The sequence below is a fragment of the Phoenix dactylifera genome, chromosome 12 (genome assembly GCF_051530095.1).
Source record: "Phoenix dactylifera cultivar Ajwa chromosome 12, Ajwa_hap1_PhDact_Kaust_v1.1, whole genome shotgun sequence".
Lineage (NCBI taxonomy): Eukaryota > Viridiplantae > Streptophyta > Magnoliopsida > Arecales > Arecaceae > Phoenix > Phoenix dactylifera.
In genome coordinates, this window is record NC_143201.1 from 17,275,001 (window position 1) to 17,296,755 (window position 21,755).

The window sequence follows — 21,755 nt, forward strand, 5'->3', positions numbered from 1 at the left end:
GTCAAAAAATGTTGATCAATTCTTAGCTTATTATACCTTCTTCTAAGTTAGGAATGCAATTGAGATAAGTAGACTAGGACTTGCTAATATGGACACTATAGGATCGTACAATTTGATTCAAAACAAATCCTTCTAGTCTTATAAAAAGTAATTCAACATGTTGAATTTGACCATTCAATTATACGCATGCAGTATTCTTGAATTTGGCCATTCAGAATTTTTGTACTACATATGTGTTTGACTAGAGAGAGAGATTTTAGTTTCATTTTACATGGACTAAAGGGTTGTTGTCTCTATCGTAAGCCATAGACTAGCACGAATTCTCTATAGTGTATGGATTGCACCGTAGATTATTATACTGCACCCAATGGCTGCTATCAGAAGATAGATCGCTATCATACAAGATGATTTTACATGCCATACATGATGTGTTGCTATTGATAATTGTTCATCTTCTAATAGCAGCCACTTATTGTGATACGACACTATGCGGTGCAAATCGTGTACTGCAGAGGATCTGGGTCCTTTTATATGCTAAAGATTTATCTCCACCCTACCCTCTCCATCCCTAAAATTATCATACCACCCAAAAACAAAGTCTTTGTCTTCAACAAAACAAAGGTTTATTTCCACTAAATTGTACCTGCCTTCCATAAACTATGTCCAAAATCAAAGCAACTTGTTTGGTTAAATTTGAGTTCTGGGTCTAAATTCTAGGATCAAAACCAATTCATATTCCTTATGAGTTACATTGCAGTTGAACTTGATGCGACAATTTTTTGTGTTAGTTGAAGAACATTAAAATGAAAGTAAATGAATCACTCTTGTTTTGGTCAAATTGATCTGAGTAGTTGATAACCTGTAGAGCCTAGAAGCTCCCGCTTTATGTGACATTAGCACTCTGTTATGTCAATATCTCAACTTCATAATCCCAAAGCTCTAAGGTTTTTTTGGATCCACCCTAAGCTTCAGTATTTTCAAAAAATTAGAAAACTGCCTCTTCCTATTTTTTGCAGTTTTATCCACCCTATTCATCTCTGTTCCACATTAATAGGTGGAGAACAAGTGTCACATTCTAGTATCTATTTCTATCAACATAAAAGCTTAAAATTTCTTCTAAGAACAAGGTAATACAATTTAAATTTTTCTAACACTTCATTCCATTAAATTTGTCTTTGCAAGGTAAACAATTTTCTTAGGTGTTTGGAACTCAAGAAACCTGTTTTGGTCGCTATCACCACTATTAGACTCAAACCAAATTGACAATATTTTCTTTGTCAAAACTTACTTTCATTGTTCATTTTGGAGGTCAAATGCAAATGAAGTTCAAATATTCTGTCCTGATGCTGACCTAGCTAGAAAACTATATTTGAAAACTGAGTCCATAGGTGAATTTTTTTTCCTCCCCCCTCTATTTCAGTGTTCGCATCTATGCTGAACATTGCCAAATTATAATCTCTTCTTGTTATATGAAGTAACAAAGCTCATCACATAGGCAAAAAATGAGCCCCAGGTTGAAGAAATGTGCCTGGTTGAGCGCAAGATGGAGAATATGATACAAGAACTCAGTGGAGCCTAGAAAATAGACAAGATGCATTGGCTACTAAATACAAGAACATATTGACTAGCTAGGTGCTTTATTGGATCTATGCATGCAAATTGTACACAATAATTCGACATACGACCAAAATGTAATGTGGCAAATATTCATATATCATATACTAATATGATAAAATAGTCTAGGAAAATACTATTTGAGAATTGTAATTGGGACACAACCTTTTATTATCATAAAAAACTATATAAATTGGCAATTCAATTGTAAGACTTATATAATAAGTGAACAAAAATATATCTATCACAACCAACAACCTCACCCAAAAAGGCTAGGAGGAAGAGACTGTTTGGATTTCTTGGTACTGTATAGGTACCCAAGACCTATGTAGTTTATGGCCGATGTGAGACTAAAACACACCAGCACGGATCCTTGCAATATCTATAGCAAACTAAGCCTTTTTCTTTTGTTTCACTTTTCTTTATTTTGATCCCCTGTTTCTTGAATTTTGGCTTAACCCTGATCGAATTGTTGAATGAATTTGTGTTAAGATGCTCGAAGCGTATGAAGGTCTTTGATGTATATATGGATAATGTGTATACTGTCTCCAAGCAAAATTGTTAATAGCCTTGAGGAGCAAGAAGAGGAGCAAAAAATATGCCACTTGTGGGGCATACAAAGGAAGTTACATTTGGCACCACATATATCCAGCCATCTATGGTGTTACATTTTAAGTTGTTTGATTTATATAGAAGTATATGGACGAGGTGACGTGATGGGTTCACATATACATCTCATATAGAACTTTTTCAGATGGAAACACAAGATGGATGGCACATGATTCCCATACTTGCATTCTTAAGATGTCACAGTCTTATGGTTCATACACCCATTTCACCCAACAACATCTTTTTAGACATGAAAGACATGTGGGCTCCATGTATTGGTTGGCTAAATGTTCTATATTTATAAATAATAACATATAATAAGTAAAAAAATAAAAAAAAGATAATTCTTGAAGAAAAATAATACCTCAAGAATATGTGAGGTTAGGGACACGGATGTGGAGAAAAAAAAAAAAAAAATCTTGCAATCTCTTAATGCCACTCTCAAGATAACTTTAACATGGATATATTGTCTAGCAAGTAACTTATACAATAAAATAATATGATATTATTATATGAGAAGGCAATCAATAAAATATTAGCCGAAATTGTAATAGAACCCCCCTGTAACAAAATAATAGAAATTTGCAAAGCCTTGAAACTAAACCACCTCAAAAAAATCCAAATCAAGAAAATCATAAACTAAACTAGTTCAAGTAAAACTGTAATTTTACATATGCCGGTAATCATTATATAACAGATTTGGGAGAATGTTTATGGGAGGACTCTTATATAAGTGATAGCTTTTTATTTCTTAATAAATTTGAAAACTATATTTTATTGGATTTTTAGGAAAAAAACTCACTCTCAAAAAGATGAGATATATTCTAAAATTCTCGAGAATGGATTGATTTCAATTCCTTATCACTTCTTCTCCTCTCGGGGAGAGAAAATCCATCAATATTGTAGCTTGCACAAAGCACTTGTCAATACCTACTATTGTTGGCGCCATGAATCAAATTTTTGAGTTACTAAAACATGTTTGATGCTCGATAGACCAACTTGCTTGGAACGTCATCTTTTCACCATCTATATCAACCTTGATTATCAGCAGTAGATTTAGACTACTAGCCGTCTATTTCTAACCCTGTCTCAACTAAAATAAATATTAGCAAAATGCATGGCTTTTACCTTTGTGCTTACAAGTTTTATATTTTTTATGGAAATTAAAATAAATAGGGAGAGAACATGTCTCAGCTCCCATATCCTAATGAAGGGTTTATGCTAAATTCGAGGACATAATGCATCAATGGAATGGCATGCAAGATAAAAAATATCCTCAGCACAACGTTTAATGCTACAAGGCTGCAACCAAACCATGAAAGGTCTCACACTCCAAGTAATTCAGATTGTACATGGTGTTATTTCAAAGGCCTATCATGTTTACTGCTTGTGCTGTCATCTGATTAGTGTTACATTTTAGACTGTAACTTGGATGATCTTTTCTTTTCAAATGGTTAAAAAGGATATTAAATGTTTTTATCCTTTGTTGGATTGCTACTTATGCATGGACATATAGACTAGATGGACCAACAACCTCTTGCAGGCACATTAATTTCAAATAATTAAAGAGGTGTCATCTATCTAATTAACTTTTCTTATTGTTTTTAGTTAGTTATTTGCTTTTAAATTAGTTATGGGAGGCATGGCATGTCAAGGTCAAGATCATTATTTTTTACATACTGTTCACACAAATATCCAAGAAAGTAGAGAGACAATAACAGACGGCAAAAGCTTCGGATATATAGAATTTGAAGTTTGTTTTTTAATAGTAGAATAAACAGTCCTGCTCCTATGGCAAACCAATTTTTGTTTGTGGTCAAAAAAAAAAAAAAATCCACCAATCTTTTATGTGATAAATAAAATTCTCTTAACTGGACCAGTTGGCCAGGAGGGACCCTCCAAAGGACATATTATTGGGTATACATTCATATTTCATAGGAAGTTCCAGGACTTGTCTCGGAACTACTCGCTCTTGGTCAGTGCAGATAGCTGAAAGCTCAAGTAAATTCCCAGCTAGTCCACAAATAATTCAAAGTAATTCAAAAGGATCATTTAAATCTAAAATAGACTTAACCGATAAAGAACAATAGATATCTACATTGATATCATCCAAAACTAAACTAAAACTAAAAGGCAATTTTGCACTAAAGCAACATATATGCTAATTATAAGAACTTGAGCACAATTACGTTGAAAAAAACGCACTCACAATGAACTCAAGTAACATCAAGTCATCATGCGATGGAACTCATGGTAATCGAGGACCCCATTCCCATCAAGATCATAAGCCTTTATCATACCGGCACACTCCTCACTAGACCTCACGTCCCCTAAACGGCTCAGCACCCTCTGCAGTCCTTCAGGTGTAATGCACCCTGACCCCTTCTCCAACTCAAACATCTCAAATGCCTTCCTCAAATCCTCATCCCCTCCATCATTATCTCTCTCCATTAGCCTAACAAAGTCATAATAGTCCATTAGCCCATCGCCATCCGAGTCGAAATCTTCGATCACCCGCTTGGCCTCGTCAGGGTTCACATCCTCCCCGGCCCATGCAAGGAAGGCGGTTAGCTCGTCACTTGATATTTTACCATCATCGTCTACGTCGAAGTGTCGGAATGCATCATGGAACCCCTTGGCCCAACCAGGATGGGGGGATGGTGGAGGTGTCGACAGGCCGGAGTTGGTGCGGTGGAGGCGATGGAGGCTCAGCTTGAAGGCCTTCTTGGAGAGCCATTTGGATGGTTTGGAATGGCTCGAATTAGTAGCATCCATTGGTGAATGGTGTATGTGTTATAGTGTATGATCAAGGTGAGTGGAGGTCAGCCGCATATATATATATAGAAAAGGGAAGTAGGCTAACTTTGGAAAGGAGTGAAGGGAGGTGCAGAGAAGGAGCTTGAAGGGTTGCGTGGGAATGGTGGAATGGGAGGAGGAAATTGCATGGGTACTTCCACAGAAATCAGCTTTTTTGGGTGGTAGAAGTTGCAAAGAATTCAGAGTGGGTTGGGTGCGATTCTAGTGATAGATAAGGATAAGACCACTAGGGTTGGATGGGAGTGTTTGTGGACGTTAAGAAAGTTTAAGGGAGCACGACTGAAGGATTTGTCTTTGTTCTGGTGTTATTAATTTTGTTAGGTTATTTTGGAGTACCAAATGTCATGAAGGTTGGGTAGGCGAGGGTAGTTTGAACTGAGATGTTTGGTTGGGGTATCTTGACCTTGAAAAGGAGAGGATGAGTTGGAGGCTGACAAATTTGTTAAGATACCTCCTATCGGAAAGGAAATAAGAGTTAGAATACTAATTTCTCAATGAAAAAAAGAAATGGTGCATTTTAGTCGATGGCTCAAACATTCCATCAACTTTGATGATATACTTACAAAAATTTATAAAACATTTTAGGATAAACTAAAGAAATATATTGTATATATATGCCTATGGCGATATCTAAATTAAGGATGAACATGTGGTATGAGGATTTCCAAATATTGATTTATTTTTTTTTTATTCCAAAAACTAAAACATAATTATCATTTATTATATATTGATTTAAACCGATGAACAGTAGTTTTATGTATAGCAAGACCCATTACGATCCCGTCTCTCTCTGGTATGTAACATAATTAAATGGTATTGCATATTCATAATTCATCCTAATTAACGTGTCCTGACCTTGTGTATGACAAATTAAATTACCGAACTTTCTTTGATAACATATACATATATAGTTTGAGAACCCATGTTATAAGTGAATCTGTGCATGTTAGCTAAAAAATGTTCCATCCTACTTGGCTTGGGGAAGCTAAGTCATTCATTCAGAAAAATTATTAAATAGACCAGATCCATCATAGATCTAGGGTGAAGCCACCCTAGGTTGATGTATTTCATCGCTAAAATTATTAGATGGATTCATTTCCCTCTAGATCCATGGTGGATCTGTCCATCAAATAATTTTCCATTCTGAAGTCCGTGGAGCTCTTCTTGTTAGTAACGTGAAGGACATATGCGGTGTGAAATACCGGCTTTCTTCTGCACCTTTCATCCCTGCTATTTTCCCTGCATGCAATAGCTATCAGAGAGTGCCCCAGGCATTCTTCCATCAGATGGGTGTAGCCTAGCTTCATTGCACAGCAGAAACATTATTTCTGGGACAAGACAATGAGAACACTACATGGTAAACATAAACATAAACATCACTATTCATTAAAGACAAATCTTGAAGTCCCACATGCATCAAGTTTGGCCTTGCACTGAAATTAAATTTACATTATTGCGAGTAAAAGGCATTCAATTATTTCGAGTCATAGAAAATTCCAACTGCTTGCGTATGTTCCGGATTATGATAGGCCCAACAAGAATCTTAGTAATTGCAATCACTTTATGGATGTAGGCTCAAGTTACACAATCCATGGACCATAGTAATCTGCCACATAACTGAACTACATTCAGAAGGATCGATGTACGCTCAAGTTTCCTGCAACTAGAATTGTAGAGGATCTGCACTCAGAAAGAAAATTCAGGCAAATATATATATATATATATATATATATATATATATAGCTCTGACAGTAAATTGAGTCACTCCCTATAACTATCTCTACAGTGAGCTTCAAACAGGATTTTTATACCCTTTCTTTCAGATGTGACTCAGGACTCCATGATTGAGCCAAAGGACTTTTCATTGGCCTATAAAACTGGTCCCACCTGATAAGTGCACTTGGTTAGATTGCTGGTAGTCTCTCCCACTCAAACGCTAGTGAAGCTCCCATGCACCTTCCTCTCTTTAATTCCCAGGTAACCACCGCGCACCTTCTTTGCCATCTCGTCATGCCTAACTCATCTCCTAACTCAGCCCACTGCTCTATAAATGTACACACTGAAGCATCCGATTCTACATGTACAAAAAAACTAAAAACCCTTCATCTCTACCATCTCATTTTCCTTCTTCAACCAAGCATGGCTACAAGCTCTAGTTTCTCTAAGCCATCCAAATGGTTCTATGGCAACATGTTCAAGCTAACCCTCCACCGCCGTCGCCGCTCTAAGCCTAGCTTGCCAACCCCTCCTATGTCTCCCCATAGCTCTACTAGTCACCAGGCCGATGACTTTTATGAAGCGTTCCACCGCTTTGATGCAAATGGCGATGGCAAGATATCGATCGACGAGCTGAGGTCCTTCTTTGCATCAGCTGGGGAGGACATGACGTTGGAAGAGGCTGAGAGGGCCATTAGGGGCCTCGACTCGGATGGCGATGGCCTGATGGACTATGGGGATTTTGCGAGGCTGATGGAAAGGGATGGCAGTGGAGGAGAGGAGGATTTGAGAAAGGCGTTTGAGATGTTTGAGGTGGGGACGGGGTCAGGGTGCATCACACCTGAGGGGCTGCAGAGGGTGTTGAGCCGTTTAGGGGACGTGATGTCTAACGAGGAGTGTGCGGCCATGATAAGGGCTTATGATCTGGATGGGAATGGTGTGCTCGACTACCATGAGTTCCATTGCATGATGACTTAGTGATATGTGGATGAGTGTGTGTATATATTATAAATTTGCGACGCATTTGGCATTTGATATGGTCATAAAGTTTGCAAGAAATTACTGTCTGAAGTCATGTACATATAGCTAAGAATACTGGTTTGCCATGGGGTGGCTCCTCTTTGAGTGTATGTCGCATATTTCTATCAGCTGTGCAATTTTTTCCTCACAAGCAATATATTGGGATGGTTGATTTTAAAGGAAACACAAAAAAGAAATGATGAGAATCTTATCTAATTTGTATTTTATCGGTTAAAATTTGCCATGTAAGTTGAAGGAAAATTCGACCACTTGAATTGTAAAAGGCTTCAACACCTTTGCCTTTTCTTATCAGTTTACGTATCGCTAGATAACAAGGTAGCTTGGTGCCGTATGGGGGGACATAGGAGAGCACAATGGAAGCACTCTTTCTCACGTTTGCACAGGTTATACTACACACAGTGATCTCATTTTAGGTATATATGCCTTCAAACTACCCTTGAGCAAAGTTTGCTAATTTGTGTATTAGGATACTAGTTTGCTAACTCGTCCAGAGTTTGATCTCATTTTGATTTTTAAGTTGTTTTCAGTGTTATTCGAGATACGAAGCAGTGCTACTTTTTGTTTTTATTGCCAAGGTCAGTTTAGTCGTCTACCGTCAACCGCAAAAGTTCAATCATGCATCGTCATTGGAGGAGTCAACAGGGGAGCACGATATGGATGCTATGGGGAAGGTACCATAAAAGAAACATAGATTATGTGTTACAAACTTGAAACTAATAAAATTTAACACTTTTGCAAAACAAAGTCATATGGGAGTACCAAAAAAATATGATGTTAACCATTCTTTTCAACAGAGTTATAATTCATAACCAAGTATGCAGCCAAGGAGTTCGCATCCAATTGAAGCAAATGCAAGTACATATCATAAGTTATATATATCTCTCTCTCACACACACACATACATGCGCACACACATTTATTACCATAAAGTAATATACAATGGAATAGCCACCAATTAGGGTGACATGCGGTTCGACCTAGTGGTGAGGAAAAATATATGGTTGGATCAGATTTACCGCTGAGCTAGTGGACCAGGTGTAGTAGCCTAGCTCCTTGAGCTCGTGTGCCGACTTGAAGAGGCCAGGCCCAAGGCCAAATGCGCCCTGTTGCACTAGACAGGCAGAGAAAAAGACTCCCAACCAAAGTCTTCTTTTTCCCCCTATTTCATTGGACGTTGAGAGTCCTAGAGCAACCCAAGTCTACCTAGAACTCTAGGATTCCTTCTATTTAAGATCCTCCTCCATTGAAAGCCATCACCCGTAAGTCCAAGAATCACCGTCGATCTCGACTATTCTTCTTCGAATCTCTTCTTTGATTCTCCACCGGAAAGGCTGCCAAACCACCTCGCTAGACCGAGGTAACCAATTCATACCCCTTCCTCCTTATTTTGTTGGTTTTATAGTTGTCACATCCTGATTTCAGTTGGTGAATCGCCAAAATTTCAATCCGAAATAGGGTGTTCGGTTTTGGCCCCTTTTCTCCCATGTTCATTATTGTTGGTTGCCGGTTAAGGTCGGGCTTTGACTCTTCTAGGGATCTTGAGATTGTGTGACCATTGGTTTGTAGAATGGGCCATGATCTAGGCTGAGATTGATGTACATCATCCCTTGCTCTCTGTGATCTTTCTTCCTCTCTTCTTCCCTACATCAGCCAGCCACCGTCACAAGTGGTGCTGCTGCTGAAGGTCACCTGTGGCCACCGTCGCTAGCTGGGGCTAAGCCGCCTTGCTAGCCATCACCCCTGATCCAAGAAGAAAGGGAGACTGGGCTCTCCCTTATTTTGGGGAAGAAGAAGAGAACCCTCTCTTCTTCTCTCTTCTCTCACTATTTTCTCTTGCTCTCTTTCTCTCTCTTTGCATGGTTTAATGAACCTAGTAGGAGAGTCCTAGATGTTCTCTTGGTGGACCCAAGTTGACCTTAGTAGAGGATCTTGGACTAGTATTGTTGTGACCACCCATCGTGCTAGTTTTCACAATGGTATTCATTAGCCCTCTTTGGACCCCACCATCAACAACCTAGCATGTTAGCCTTGTTGTATTTGATACCTATTTCTTGATCTGATGATTCGAAAAATAATATTTTGACTAATTTGGGCAATCGGGCACTGCTTGACTCTATCATCACTAATTTCTATTATATTGGCTATACTATGATCTGATTCTTGTTTCATGAGTTGACTGATTTGATTGGCGAGAGCAAACTAACCAGGATCGATGAACGTTGCTATCTAGTCGACTATATCCTTCCTTCACTCCGACTTTTATCGTCTACCATTGAACCCATAATTGATAACCTCTGGTCTGTTATCTTTTTCTTGATTGGATATATGCTTCTTGATCAGATGGATTGAGTTATGTTGTGCTGACCTATACAAATAATTAGACATTATCATCTAGCTGGCCTTTTACTTCATCCTATATGAATCTATTTTCATAGTTGGTCCTAGTTTTATATAGATGGTGCAATCATTCGGATAGAAAGAAGCCCAACAAGATCTTACACTTTAGTTTCTAAATTGAGGTAAGGCTCTGAGCCTTTATTTATTTTTAATTTTGAATTAAATAAACATAGAGAACATGCGGGTAATTCAAATATTGAAACTCTAAAATTATGAAATTAGTGAGAAATTAATTAATTAATATTATTGGTGATTGTTAAGGGATAAGTTGGTTCTATATTGATATTAAATTAACTGAACATGTTAGGTGTTGACTGGTAGCATTGTTGCTAAGTTGGTTGTGCTAGAGGTAAGAATCCTTGTACTTGATTACCAATATATATACATGTTTATTGATTTGTATTGTTGGATTTTCATCGTAAGATTTGCATCATGAAACTTGCATCGTAAGATTTGTATGGTGAAATTTACATCAATAAATTTGGTTTGGTATGAGATGGTATGTTTTATATAACTTTTGGTATGAACATACTTATACAATTATTATATGTATCAGATAGTGAAAAGGTGATTATATTAACGATAATACTTGAATTTGTGAGAAACACATTGTGTAAATGGAAGTGATTTGACAAAAATAATATGCAAATCAGACGGATAAAATATGGTTTGGATTAACGTCGTCATAGGATAGTCTCTACGAGTTTATATATAGGATAGCCTCCATGAGCTTACGCATAGGATAGCCTCCACGGGCTTACGTATGGGATAACCTCCGTGGACTTATATGTGGGATAACCTCCCTGGGCTTATACGTGTGATAGCTTTCACGGGCTAACGCATGGGTTTTTGTTTAGCAGTCTTGGACTTTTTTATGATCTTGGTTAGTCCAAAGCTAGAGAATATTGCTATTAAACTTAAAATTGAATTAATGAGAAACAAATGATAAGACATATAAAACCAATGCTAAATAAAAGGTTTTACTTGTTGGTATGCTGTGATATATCATTTTTGATAAACTGGATATATGATGTATGTATATGCAAATATTTGTTGGTCTAATTGAGTTATCTTGGATGTTTGAAAAAAGGTTTCACAATTTATGTTTTTATTTTGGTATTGTTTATTGCTATTTTCAAACTATATTATTATATTGGTGTGAATATGCAGAGATTCTTATTGGGCTGTAAAGCTCACGAGTCACGACCCCCTTTCTCTTTTTTTTCCAAAGTTGTAGGTTGTATAATACTTGGCTATGGTTGAGATCATAACTAAAAGGGATGAATAGATAGAGCATTCTTGTAAACAATTGGATGAATGAATTTTATTATCTTACAAACTTTGTTATTTATTATGAATTGAGATCATTATTGTTTAGTAATATTGAGGTTGTAATAAATTTTCAAGTCTTGCATCTTCTTTATTGTCCTGCCCTAGAGTGTATGCGGCTATATCACGTGGCTAACCTGGATGGTGGTTTTGAGGTACGACACCACATAATTAAATAAAAAGATCCTCCCTCCCTGGCTCCTTCTTCCCTCGTCTTTCTTCTTTGTCCATGTTCGGTCGTGTTACTTTCTTTGTTGGACGGGTCCACCAGCTAAGCGGTTGATCTGTTCCAACAAATAATTTCTCGGTGGCAAGGTCTCAAACCCAGTTTCTTAAAGCATCACCTAACATGCCTTGCACTAATTGCTAAACAAGCAAAATCATTTTCTTAAGCCTTTAAACCAGATAAAGGCTTCAATTGCGCTCTTAGGCATGTATCTTTCTCTATTGAACCACTCAAAGCCTATCCAAATTCCATTATGGTTCATTCACTTTACAAGAACCAAGCTGAAAATCTCAAAAGAGGAAGACGAACAGTGGATCAGCAAGCTACAAAGGACAAACCGCAAAACAAGCTGATAACACAACGCGCAACTGACTGCGGCATACGAACTACAGGAGTTGCAACAAGGGACGGTCAAAACTCAGACACGGCACAGGAGTTTTCCTCCAAAAAAAAAAAGCCACCAAACAACATGCATCCAATCCAAGTATCCATGTCATCATTGATGGCAAAAACCAAACACCCATGCAGTTTATTACACTTCTTAGCTTGCATTTCTTTCTGTTGCTGGAAATTGGACCCGAGGGCGACCAATGGCTGAGGAGGGGGAGCTCCGGTGCGGATGGTATGTCGGCGGGCTGCGTCCTCTGGAGGACCTGCAAAAAGCCGGTGGCTGGGGCTTCCGGCGCCGGTCCTCTTTAGTGGAGAAAGAGAGATATTGCATGCGGGGGTCTTCGAGTCAGAATCAAGAAGAATCATCCTTTAAAGAGGAAGAAGTTCTCCTTTTATAGGAGGGATAGAGGGTTACCTGTGATGTGACCGGACAAATTAAATGAGTTATCGTCATGATTGAGTGTGGACTTTTTGAAGTACCTATTGAAAAGAATAGAAGAGCTCCAAAAGGAGCACTTCAACTGGGGTCAGCATAGAAAGTTCGCCTTTACGACTAAAGCACAGAACATTTGCTTTTCACTTCCGAATTTGATATATTAGCGGTTGGTTCTCACTTTGAAGTCGGCTTAGAGAATAAATCGCTCCCCTATCCTAAGCAAGCTGCGGAGTCGTAGACCATTACTTTAATGAAAAATGGGATGGGTTCCTTCGTGTGAACTAATGCGTTGCCATGGAGGATGGAACTGGAGCCAATGAGTTGTTGTGGGTGATCGGACATAGTTGAGTGAGTCAACTGGTTGCCGTGGAGGGCCTGAGATTTTGAGTAGGCCAGAGATCCATGGAGGCCATGCGCATTAATTGTTGAGTAAGCCGAAGATCTGTGGAGGCCATGCGCATTAATTGCTGTCAGTCGTTCAGGGCATGGTCTCCGGTTGACATGTCGTGGCATGGCTGGCGAGCGAAGCATAGTGCGATGAGGTTACTGCAGGGCGTGGCTATAGCATGTGGACGACAGGGTCGGCCTTCTGAGGTCGGCTCGACGTTCTGAAGTTGGGGATGCCGAGATTGGGTGCCTCGGGGTCGGGCGCCTCGAGGTCGGGCGCCTTGAGGTCGGGCGCCTGCCATCACGTGCCGGTGATGCATCCACGTGTTTCGGGACAATCCATTTTTTCCCCAACACTCCCCCAACTTCTGAGTTCGAGCCGCTTACGAGCTCGGGCGAAGGAAATAGTTGCCTTATTATGCTAGTGGGGGCCATGCAGCTTTAAATCGTTCCGCCGTTCCGCGCACTTCGGGGCGTCTTTAATGGGAGACGATGGGGCGACGCCCTTTAGCTTTTCGAGGTTGCTCCGGGCCGTGGGCTCATGATGAGGCTCCAGGATCCGACGGGATGCTGCTTCGATTCTGCTTTTAAAGCGTCGATCCAGGTTGATACGCCGCTTCAATTTTCGGAGCTGACACGTAGTGCGATCCGGATGAAAGGCGGGATCTAGTCCTGCCGATCTGGGTCATCGGAAGGGTTTATATAAATCCCAGACTTGGCCCTAAAAGCCCTTATTTGGCTGCTGCTGCTGTTGCCTTCTCTTTCCTCCATTCTCTTTCTCTTCTTTCTTCTGGTCACTGCTTAGTCTTCCTCGGCTGTGCTACAAGGCGATTTCCGGCGGTTGTTTTGGTCTCTTATTTGTGGTCGGCGGCATTTCCGGTGGAACCCATAGTAGGTCTTCTACCCACATTTGCTTGGAGGATTTTTGTTTGGAGAAATTTGAAGCCGATGGAGATTGAGCTAGAGAGTGGCAGTACGGAGCATCCCGAGCTTGGTCGGGACATCCTAGACTCGGTCGGAGGGCCGTGTGCGAGGTCGAGGAAGCCTGGGCTCACTGTCGACTCTGCGATGCTTTCCGAAATCGATTGAGACTCGACTCGCGGTCGATTCAGCAAAGCATCCCGATCTTGGTCATGGAGATCCCGGGCCTGGTTGAGGTTTCATCGGAGATATATGTAGGAGGCGAGCTTCGTCCGTTGATCATTCTGTAATATAACCAAGTAAGTATAGAGAGATATTCATGCCGAGTAGGACGTACCTCTCGTGCAGCCGGAGCTAAGTGTCTCGGGTCGGATTGTCCGAGCTGAGCTAGGCGACTCTGCTCCGAGGTCGGCTTCAGCGACCTGTGGTTGACTCAGCAAGGTGCCTCCACTCAACTCGAGGCGCGTTGTTGGAGGATGCTGAATGTCGTCGAAAAGTCGCAGAGATGTCATCACGAGATCGAGGGAGACTTGGCTCACGGTCGACTCAGCAGGGCATCTCGAGGTCGAGGGAGCTTAGGCTCGATGTCGACTCCGCAAGGCATCTCGACCTTAGTCAGGGGATCATGCACGAGGTCGAGGGAGCCGGGGGCTCCCTGTCAACTCTGCGATTTTTTCCGAGGTTGAGGGAGCTGGGGGCTTGCTGTCGACTCAGCGAGGCATCCCAACCTTAGTTGGGGGATCATGCGCGAGGTCGAGGGAGCCAGGGGTTCGCTGTCGACTCTGCGATGCTTTCCGAGGCTGAGGGAGCCGGAGGCTCGCTATCGACTCAGCGGGGCATCCCAACCTTAGTTGGAGGATCATGTGCGAGGTCGAGGGAGCTGGGGCTCGCTATCGACTCTGCGATGCTTTCCGAGGCTGAGAGAGCCGAGGGCTCGCTGTTGACTCAGCGGGGCATCCCAACCTTAGTTGGAGGATCATGCGCGAGGTCGAGGGAGCCAGAGCTCGCTGTCGACTCTGCGATGCTTCCCGAGGCCGAGGGAGCCGGAAGCTCGCTATCGACTCAGCGGGGCATCCCCGATCTTAGTCGGGGGATCTTGCGCGAGGTCGAGGGAGCTTGGGCTCGCTATCGACCCTGCGATGCTTCCTGTGGTCGAGGGAGTTTGGGCTCGCTGTCGACTCAGCAGGGCATCCCGAGCTTGGTCGGGGTCTTTGATGGAGATGGAGACCGAATCTTGGAGTTATCACAGTGGAGTATGCTGAGCTTGGCCGGGGCATTCGAACTTGGTCGGGCATCCGGACTTGGCCGGGCATCTGATAGTACATCCGGAGGTTTTTGGAGTTCCAGCTTCGGAGAATGGGGGTCCCCTCAAGGGATTCCAACTTGTATGCTCTGGGCTGCTGGACTCGAGCAACTCGGTATCGTCCCTCCTAGTTTGGGGCAAACTTTCCTTGTTCGGTAGGTTGGGAAGCTCCAGCTTTCCTCAAGACGAGATCCCCTGCCTTGAAGAGCTTGACTTTCACCTTGGAGTTGTAGTACTATGCCGCTTTCCGTTGGTACCTTGCCGTGTGGACTCGGGCAGCTTCCCTTGTCCCCTCCACAAGGTTCAGGTTGCTTCTGAGTTGAGATGGGTTGGAGGCTTCGTTGTAATTCTCCACCCTCAGCAATGGAAGTCCAATTTCCAAGGGGATGATAGCTTCCATCCCGTAGGCTAGATTGAAGGAGGTCTCACCGATGGGGAGTCGAAAGGTAGTCCTGTAAGCCTAGAGGACATTGTAGAGATCTTCGACCCACTGCCCTTTGGCTCGATCGAGTCTGGCTTTGAGTCCTTGGAGGATGGTGCGGTTTGTCACCTCGGTTTCTCCATTAGTCTGTGGATGAGCGACCGAGATGAAGCGATAGTCGATGCCGAGCTCGGAGCAGAATTTTCTGAAGCGGATGTTGTCGAACTGGCGATCGTTATCGGATATGAGGATGTGGGGAAGTCCAAATCTGCAGATTATTGACTTCCAGACAAAGTCCCGCATCTTCGACTCAGACATTCGGGCTACCGGCTCGGCCAAGGAGGGGATCTTGGTCGAGGCTATGCCCGCTGTCGAGGTGGACTCCTCAATCGAGGTAGGTTCTTTTTTGGATAGGGAGACCGACTTATCGGGCGGCCGCGCTCCTCGCGATGTCTTTTCTACTTTTTGAGGCCTGCTCAGTTGCGCCTCGCCTGGAGGCAATGGCCTCCTCAGCCTTCACATACTTTCGAGCTCGGGCTAGCATCTCGGTAAAGTCGGCAGAAAAATTTTTCTCAATAGAGAAGAGAAACCTGTAGGACCAAGATCTAGTCTTTAGCGCTGACATGGCTATCGACTGGTCGAGCTCGCGGACCTTCCAGGTTGCAGCGGTGAAACGGTCGAGGTAGTCTTTAAGGGACTCTCCCTCCTTCTGCTTGATGTCGAGAAGGGAGTCCGACGTTCGCCGCTGGCGTCGGCTGGCAGCAAAGTTGGTGGCGAACTGCCTGCCAAGCTGTTCAAAGGAGGACACGATGCTCGGTTTCAGTCCGAAGAATCAAAGCCAAGCCGTTCCTCGAAGTGTCGCAGGAAAGGCCTTACAGAGCACGGCCTCCGAAGACCCTTGCAGTGCCATGAGGGCCTGATAGCTCTACAGGTGGTCGAGGGGGTCGGTAGTCCCATTGTAGGGCTCTACCTGGGGCATTTTGAACCGTGGTGGGACCGGTTTATCCTCAATCTGGCGGGAGAAAGGTGACTTAGTGCACGGTGGCGGAAGGCGTTGGAGGCTCCTTTGCTTCTTAGCTTTATGATCACGACTCGGGCCCTTCCTCTAGCGTCAATTGTTGCTAGAAATTGGACTCGGAGGTGACCAATGGCTGAGGAGGGGGAGCTCCGGTGCGGATGGTATGTCGGCGGGCTGCGTCCTCCGGGGGACCTACAAAAAGCCGGTGGCCGGGGCTTCCGGCGTCGGCCCTCCGATGCTTAAGTCAGAGGGGGGCTTTAGTGGAGAAAGAGAGATATTGCATGTGGGGGTCTCCGAGTCAGAATCAAGAAAAATCATCCTTTAAAGAGCAAGAAGTTCCCTTTTTATAGGAGGGATACAAAGTTACCTGTGATGTGACCGGACGAATTAAATGAGTTATCGTCATGATTGAGTGTGATCATGTGAATTAATGCGTTACCGTGGAGGACAGGATTGGAGCCAATGAGTTGTTGTGGGTGACCGGACGTAGTTGAGTGAGTGAACTGGTTGCCGTGGAGGGCCTAAGATTTTAAGTAGGCCAGAGATCCGTGGAGGCCATGCGTATTAATTGTTGAGTAAGCTGGAGATCTGTGGAGGCCATGCGCATTAATTGCTGTCAGTCGTTCAGGGAATGGTCCTCGGTTGACATGTCGTGGCATGGCTGGCGAGCGAAGCATGGTGCGGTGAGGTTGCTGCAGGGCGTGGCCGCAGCATGTGGACGACAGGGTCGGCCTTCTGAGGTCGGCCCAACGTTCTGAAGTCGGGGATGCCGAGATCGGGCGCCTCGGGGTCGGGCGCCTACCATCACGTGCCGGTGATGCGTCCACTTATGTCGTTTTTTAACAATCCCCGACCCCCCCCCCCCCCCCCCCCCCCAAAAAAAAAAACACTTTCATATGTACATTTTACTTGCTTCACTAAGCAACTTTCTTGCTTCACTAAGCAACTTTCTTTTACAACGTCAATCTATACAAACCTTGAAGTGAAAGTCTTCAGTTTATTCAAACAAGTTACGCACATCCCTTTAGGAACCATCATTAATTCCACCCAACTCACCTCACATCTCCAAAGGTCCCCAAGCATGCTTTCCCTTTAACAAGACCAGCCACCTTGCGTTTGCTCACCATAAATTTTTTAGGTGCTAGTGTGTGACCTCCCATCCTTCAACTTTTACATGGGCCCTTGAGATCTTTTCATTCTATTATTCTTTCAATTAAATATGTAGTTTATTAATCTTAAGTAATCTTTTGTTCATAATGTCAGTTATGGTTACCATAAGTGAGTCTAAGTAACCACTCTCTCACCTTACCATTCGTGAGTCTACCGTGCTGTTAGTTAGTTTTTTGGATTCCAACTGAGGCCGTGGAATTAAGTAAACAGGGGGAGCGATAACTGTGTCAATGCTCCGTTCCCTCCTTTTGTATCCTGTTTAATCCGTCATAGGATCTGAAATTGGTTTTTTTGCAGAGATCCCATTCAACTTCTCCACGAATAAGAATCCTAATGAAATCTCCATTAGAAATTAATCAGATCTCTGTTTCTAAGATCTGATCTTCTTTCCTTCTTGCTCTTTTTCCTCTTTTCAATAGAGTTGGGAAATGGCTTTTCCTGAAGTTAGTTAGTTTGTCTCCAGTAAGAAACCTCATTCAAAGAACTAGATGGATCTCTTCTGAACTAAGTTGCGCTCTTCTGTTCAGTCTTAGCTCATCATTTTAGCTAAAAAAAAAACCATTTTTTTCAAATTTCTTTTGGTGTGAAATGATGGCGGGTGGATCTGGATGGAAAATATCTCCTTGATTTCTCAATAAAAATCCGATTTTTCCCTCATATATGAACTCCCCATCAAGAAAAGATGGTAGCTGCAATAGAATTGTTACTACAGAAATGCTTCTTCCTTAACAGAGTACACTTTGATCCCTTTGTGGAAAAGAGTCTTCTTGGAGTATAAGGAGATAGTGTGGGGTGGTTGGTGGCACTAAAAGAGATGATTCACTTACTATATGTGCTTCTCTTCGTTGAGGTGGCAGTGGCATTGCTTCTAATGGTGAAGTTTGGGCCACTGAGGGAGCTGGCCATGAAGGGGCTAGACAAACTGAAGACAGGCAAGGGGCCGGCGATGGTCAAGGCTCTGGCTTGCACCTTGTCGGTGATCCTGGCGTCGAGCATCACCGGCATTCTCCGGATCCAGAACCGGGGCCTGAAGCTCGGTTCTGTCACACCCACAGATCAGGTCCTGTGGAGGACTCACCTTCTGGAGGCATCACTCATTGGTATATGGTAATTCTGTTTTATTTAGTGGTATGAGATCAAACATTTTAAGCTAAAGTTTGATACTTCTCCCATGGATGAGAATTTGGAGGAATTCTGCTTCTATCAGTGGAATCGTATTCTCCATTTTGAATAAATTCTAGTAGTCTACATATGCTTGCACTAATAAAATGTCGCAACTGAAACAGTATGATATCTTTTTTTTGTTGTTGTTGTTGCAGAAATATGGTATCAATATAGGCAGTGTATCCCTTGCCTTTTGTGCTTAATTGGGTGTGGAGTATCTATAATTTTTAGCACATCGGAACTTTTCAGAAATATGTACTGGATTTGAATTTGTCTTTGTGAACTCATATACCATATATTGTAGTATGAGTATGATTTATGAGTAGATTATATATTGTATGGCTCCATGGTAGACTCTTGTGCTGTTCAAAGTTGAAATTGTGTAGGACTTGCTCATCGAGTTACTCGGTACTGGACCAGAAGTTATTGATTAGTCCTCACTCCTTCATGAATGCTTCAAATACTACATTGTAAATTTGGTTTACCTTTTGCTACTCTTTTGTTAAATATGCTTGCTTGCTTTATTCAGGAAAAAAAAAAGACTATTGGTTGTGTTACAAAACTTTCCCAGCAGCAATTAGAATTAACTAAACAAAACACTTGGGAAGCAGCTCTCGAGTTTCAAACCTAGAACTTCCTCCCAGATGGAGGAGGGGTGCAACCGCTGGGCTACAGATGAATTTGTGTTTCAAAACAATAAAGAAATAATATGAACAATATAAAAAAATTCCCAAGTCCTTGTAGAATTCTAAGTTATCTAACAAGAGTTTTTAGAAGAAATAAATAAGAAAATTCAGTTAGAAATAAAAGAAAATTCATTCTTTAATCAATAGACCATGGAATAGTATTTTCATAAATATCTAGAGGTTCACTAGCATTGGCACATTTTCTATAAATCAGTCGTATCAAGGTTTACCAAACTAGTATTGGAGGTTGTATCGGCTAGCAACCAATTGGGAATAGTATAGGTTCGAACCGTGCCACTCCAGGGCAAACCAAAAATAGGGATAGGGGGAGCAGCTTAGAATATTATCTCATTCAATAGACATTCTTCAGTGAAATGTTCTGTAAGAAATAAGAATCATAGTCTAGTGAGAACTGTTCTATGCCTTATTTTAAGAACTATTTCTACTCCTCTATTTTACAGGATGTTAGAACCATCTGACTTGACTTCTAAAGCTTTCTATTCTTTCCCCTTTTAACCCTTCCATCATTTTCTTTTATCAGCCTCATCATCTATTTTACACTAAAATACACACATCCTCAGAGCAAGCTCGGTTTTGCAGGCTACACACTTTTCCTTGCACTATTAATTGATCGCTTACACCACTGCCTTCAGAAAGTGATCAACTTGAGGAAAACAGTTGGTACTTCCAGAGACGAAGTTGAAAAACTTAAAAAAGAGCACCACCATTTCAAAGACGAGGAAGAGAAATCTTCTAATGAGAGAACAGAGCTCCGGGAAGAAGTGTGTAACTTAACTGAGAAGTTGCAGAAGCTCAAGTCTGAGATTGAGGAGCTGAAGAAACGTGCACTCACTGCTGAAGCCCATGTTGCTGCCCTCCAGAAACAGTTTGAAAAGCTGCTTCTTGAGTATGATCGCTTGTTGGAGGACAACCAAATCCTTCAAACCCAAGCTTTAGCATTCAGAAACCCCAGAAGGTGAAGTAATCTCAGAACTCGTTGTAAATGTTATAATTTGAGAGAAAGCAAGTGGTAGGTCATTTTTAGTTGACACAATAAGCTGGATCAATTGAAGCCTGTCAATGGGGAATTAAAAAGAAAACAAGGTGTGTGTAATTATCATATTTTTTGTTTACTGCTCTGTAATCCTTCTTTTCCTTGTCTGTTTATGTTGTTCTTACACTGGCATTTAAAAGATGAGGTGCCAGAGATTGGAGCAATAACATGAATTCTATTCTTGGAGAGGATTAATGTTGTTTGACTTGATGATCCTGGCACCACTCTTACGGCGTGACTGCCTGCTGGTATATTAGTTTTGGTTTGTCTCCAAGACATTGTCTATTCACTGAATTCCTATCATGATATGTTTACAGGGTTGTGCCAGTTTTGGTTAGTTCTTTAGTACATTTTGAAAGTATATATCCTTTTTTTTTGTCCCGTATGTACTTTTATGCAGTTATATCATCCAGCGAATCATCGGATTGTTATGGGCGCCAAGTGATCAGATAGTAGATTCCTATTGTCAAGCTCAAGCAACCAAACATTTGAGCTTGGACTTTGATGATTCAAGTTTGGTTTACTCATAAACTTTCACGCATAAATTCGGCTTTGGCTCCTTGGATTTTGATGATTCAAGTTCGGTTCACTCATATCACCCACAAATTCGGATTTGGCTCACTCTTTAGGCAATCGAGTCAAGCTAGAGCTAGCCTTATAGCCTTAGCTTGTTCGGGCTCGGCTCAATTTAGCTCAAAATATAAATATTATATCCATATATTATCATATTGATTAATTTTGTTTATATAATTGTGAAGATCCGTGTAGGTATGTGTTTAGTCCCACATAGGTTATTCGTCTATTAGATTTTGGATACTTATACAAAATCAAAGAATCTAAATACCTTCTGAGTAGATTTTTTTGGATGAGGTCATGGGTTGTTACAAATGGTATTAGAGCGGATCTGACTCATAACCTATATAAACTAAGGGATACTACATCACGAATTTATTGGGGCTGACCATGGGCCGATCGTGATACTTGTGATTAGATTTGAATAGATTCAAACCCCTTAATCTTACGAGGATGTGAGGGCTTAAACGAAGAGAGTATGTG

The 21,755-nt window shown here is 41.7% G+C and overlaps 2 protein-coding genes and 1 pseudogene across 3 annotated transcripts; 2 read left to right on the forward strand and 1 right to left on the reverse strand.

Annotated features, from left to right (window-relative positions):
• Window positions 1–4,237: 4,237 nt before the first annotated feature.
• LOC103716159 (putative calcium-binding protein CML41 pseudogene) lies at window positions 4,238–5,299 on the reverse strand (annotated as a pseudogene).
• A 1,505-nt stretch (window positions 5,300–6,804) lies between these two features.
• LOC103716135 (putative calcium-binding protein CML41) lies at window positions 6,805–8,693 on the forward strand. The gene has a single exon (XM_008804013.6). The coding sequence runs from the start codon at window positions 6,991–6,993 to the stop codon at window positions 7,732–7,734; it is 744 nt and encodes a 247-aa protein (XP_008802235.4). The 5' UTR covers window positions 6,805–6,990; the 3' UTR covers window positions 7,735–8,693.
• Window positions 8,694–17,785: 9,092 nt separating this feature from the next.
• LOC103716158 (uncharacterized) lies at window positions 17,786–21,015 on the forward strand. 2 transcript variants are annotated; one of them, XM_089926796.1, is made up of 3 exons: window positions 17,786–18,045; window positions 18,556–18,895; window positions 20,246–21,015. In XM_089926796.1, the coding sequence occupies exons 2-3, from the start codon at window positions 18,610–18,612 to the stop codon at window positions 20,623–20,625; spliced, it is 666 nt and encodes a 221-aa protein (XP_089782922.1). In that variant the 5' UTR covers window positions 17,786–18,045; window positions 18,556–18,609; the 3' UTR covers window positions 20,626–21,015. The 2 variants fall into 2 exon arrangements, with proteins under 2 accessions (XP_089782922.1, XP_008802267.1); XM_008804045.6 differs by having other exon boundaries at window positions 17,786–18,895.
• Window positions 21,016–21,755: the final 740 nt, after the last annotated feature.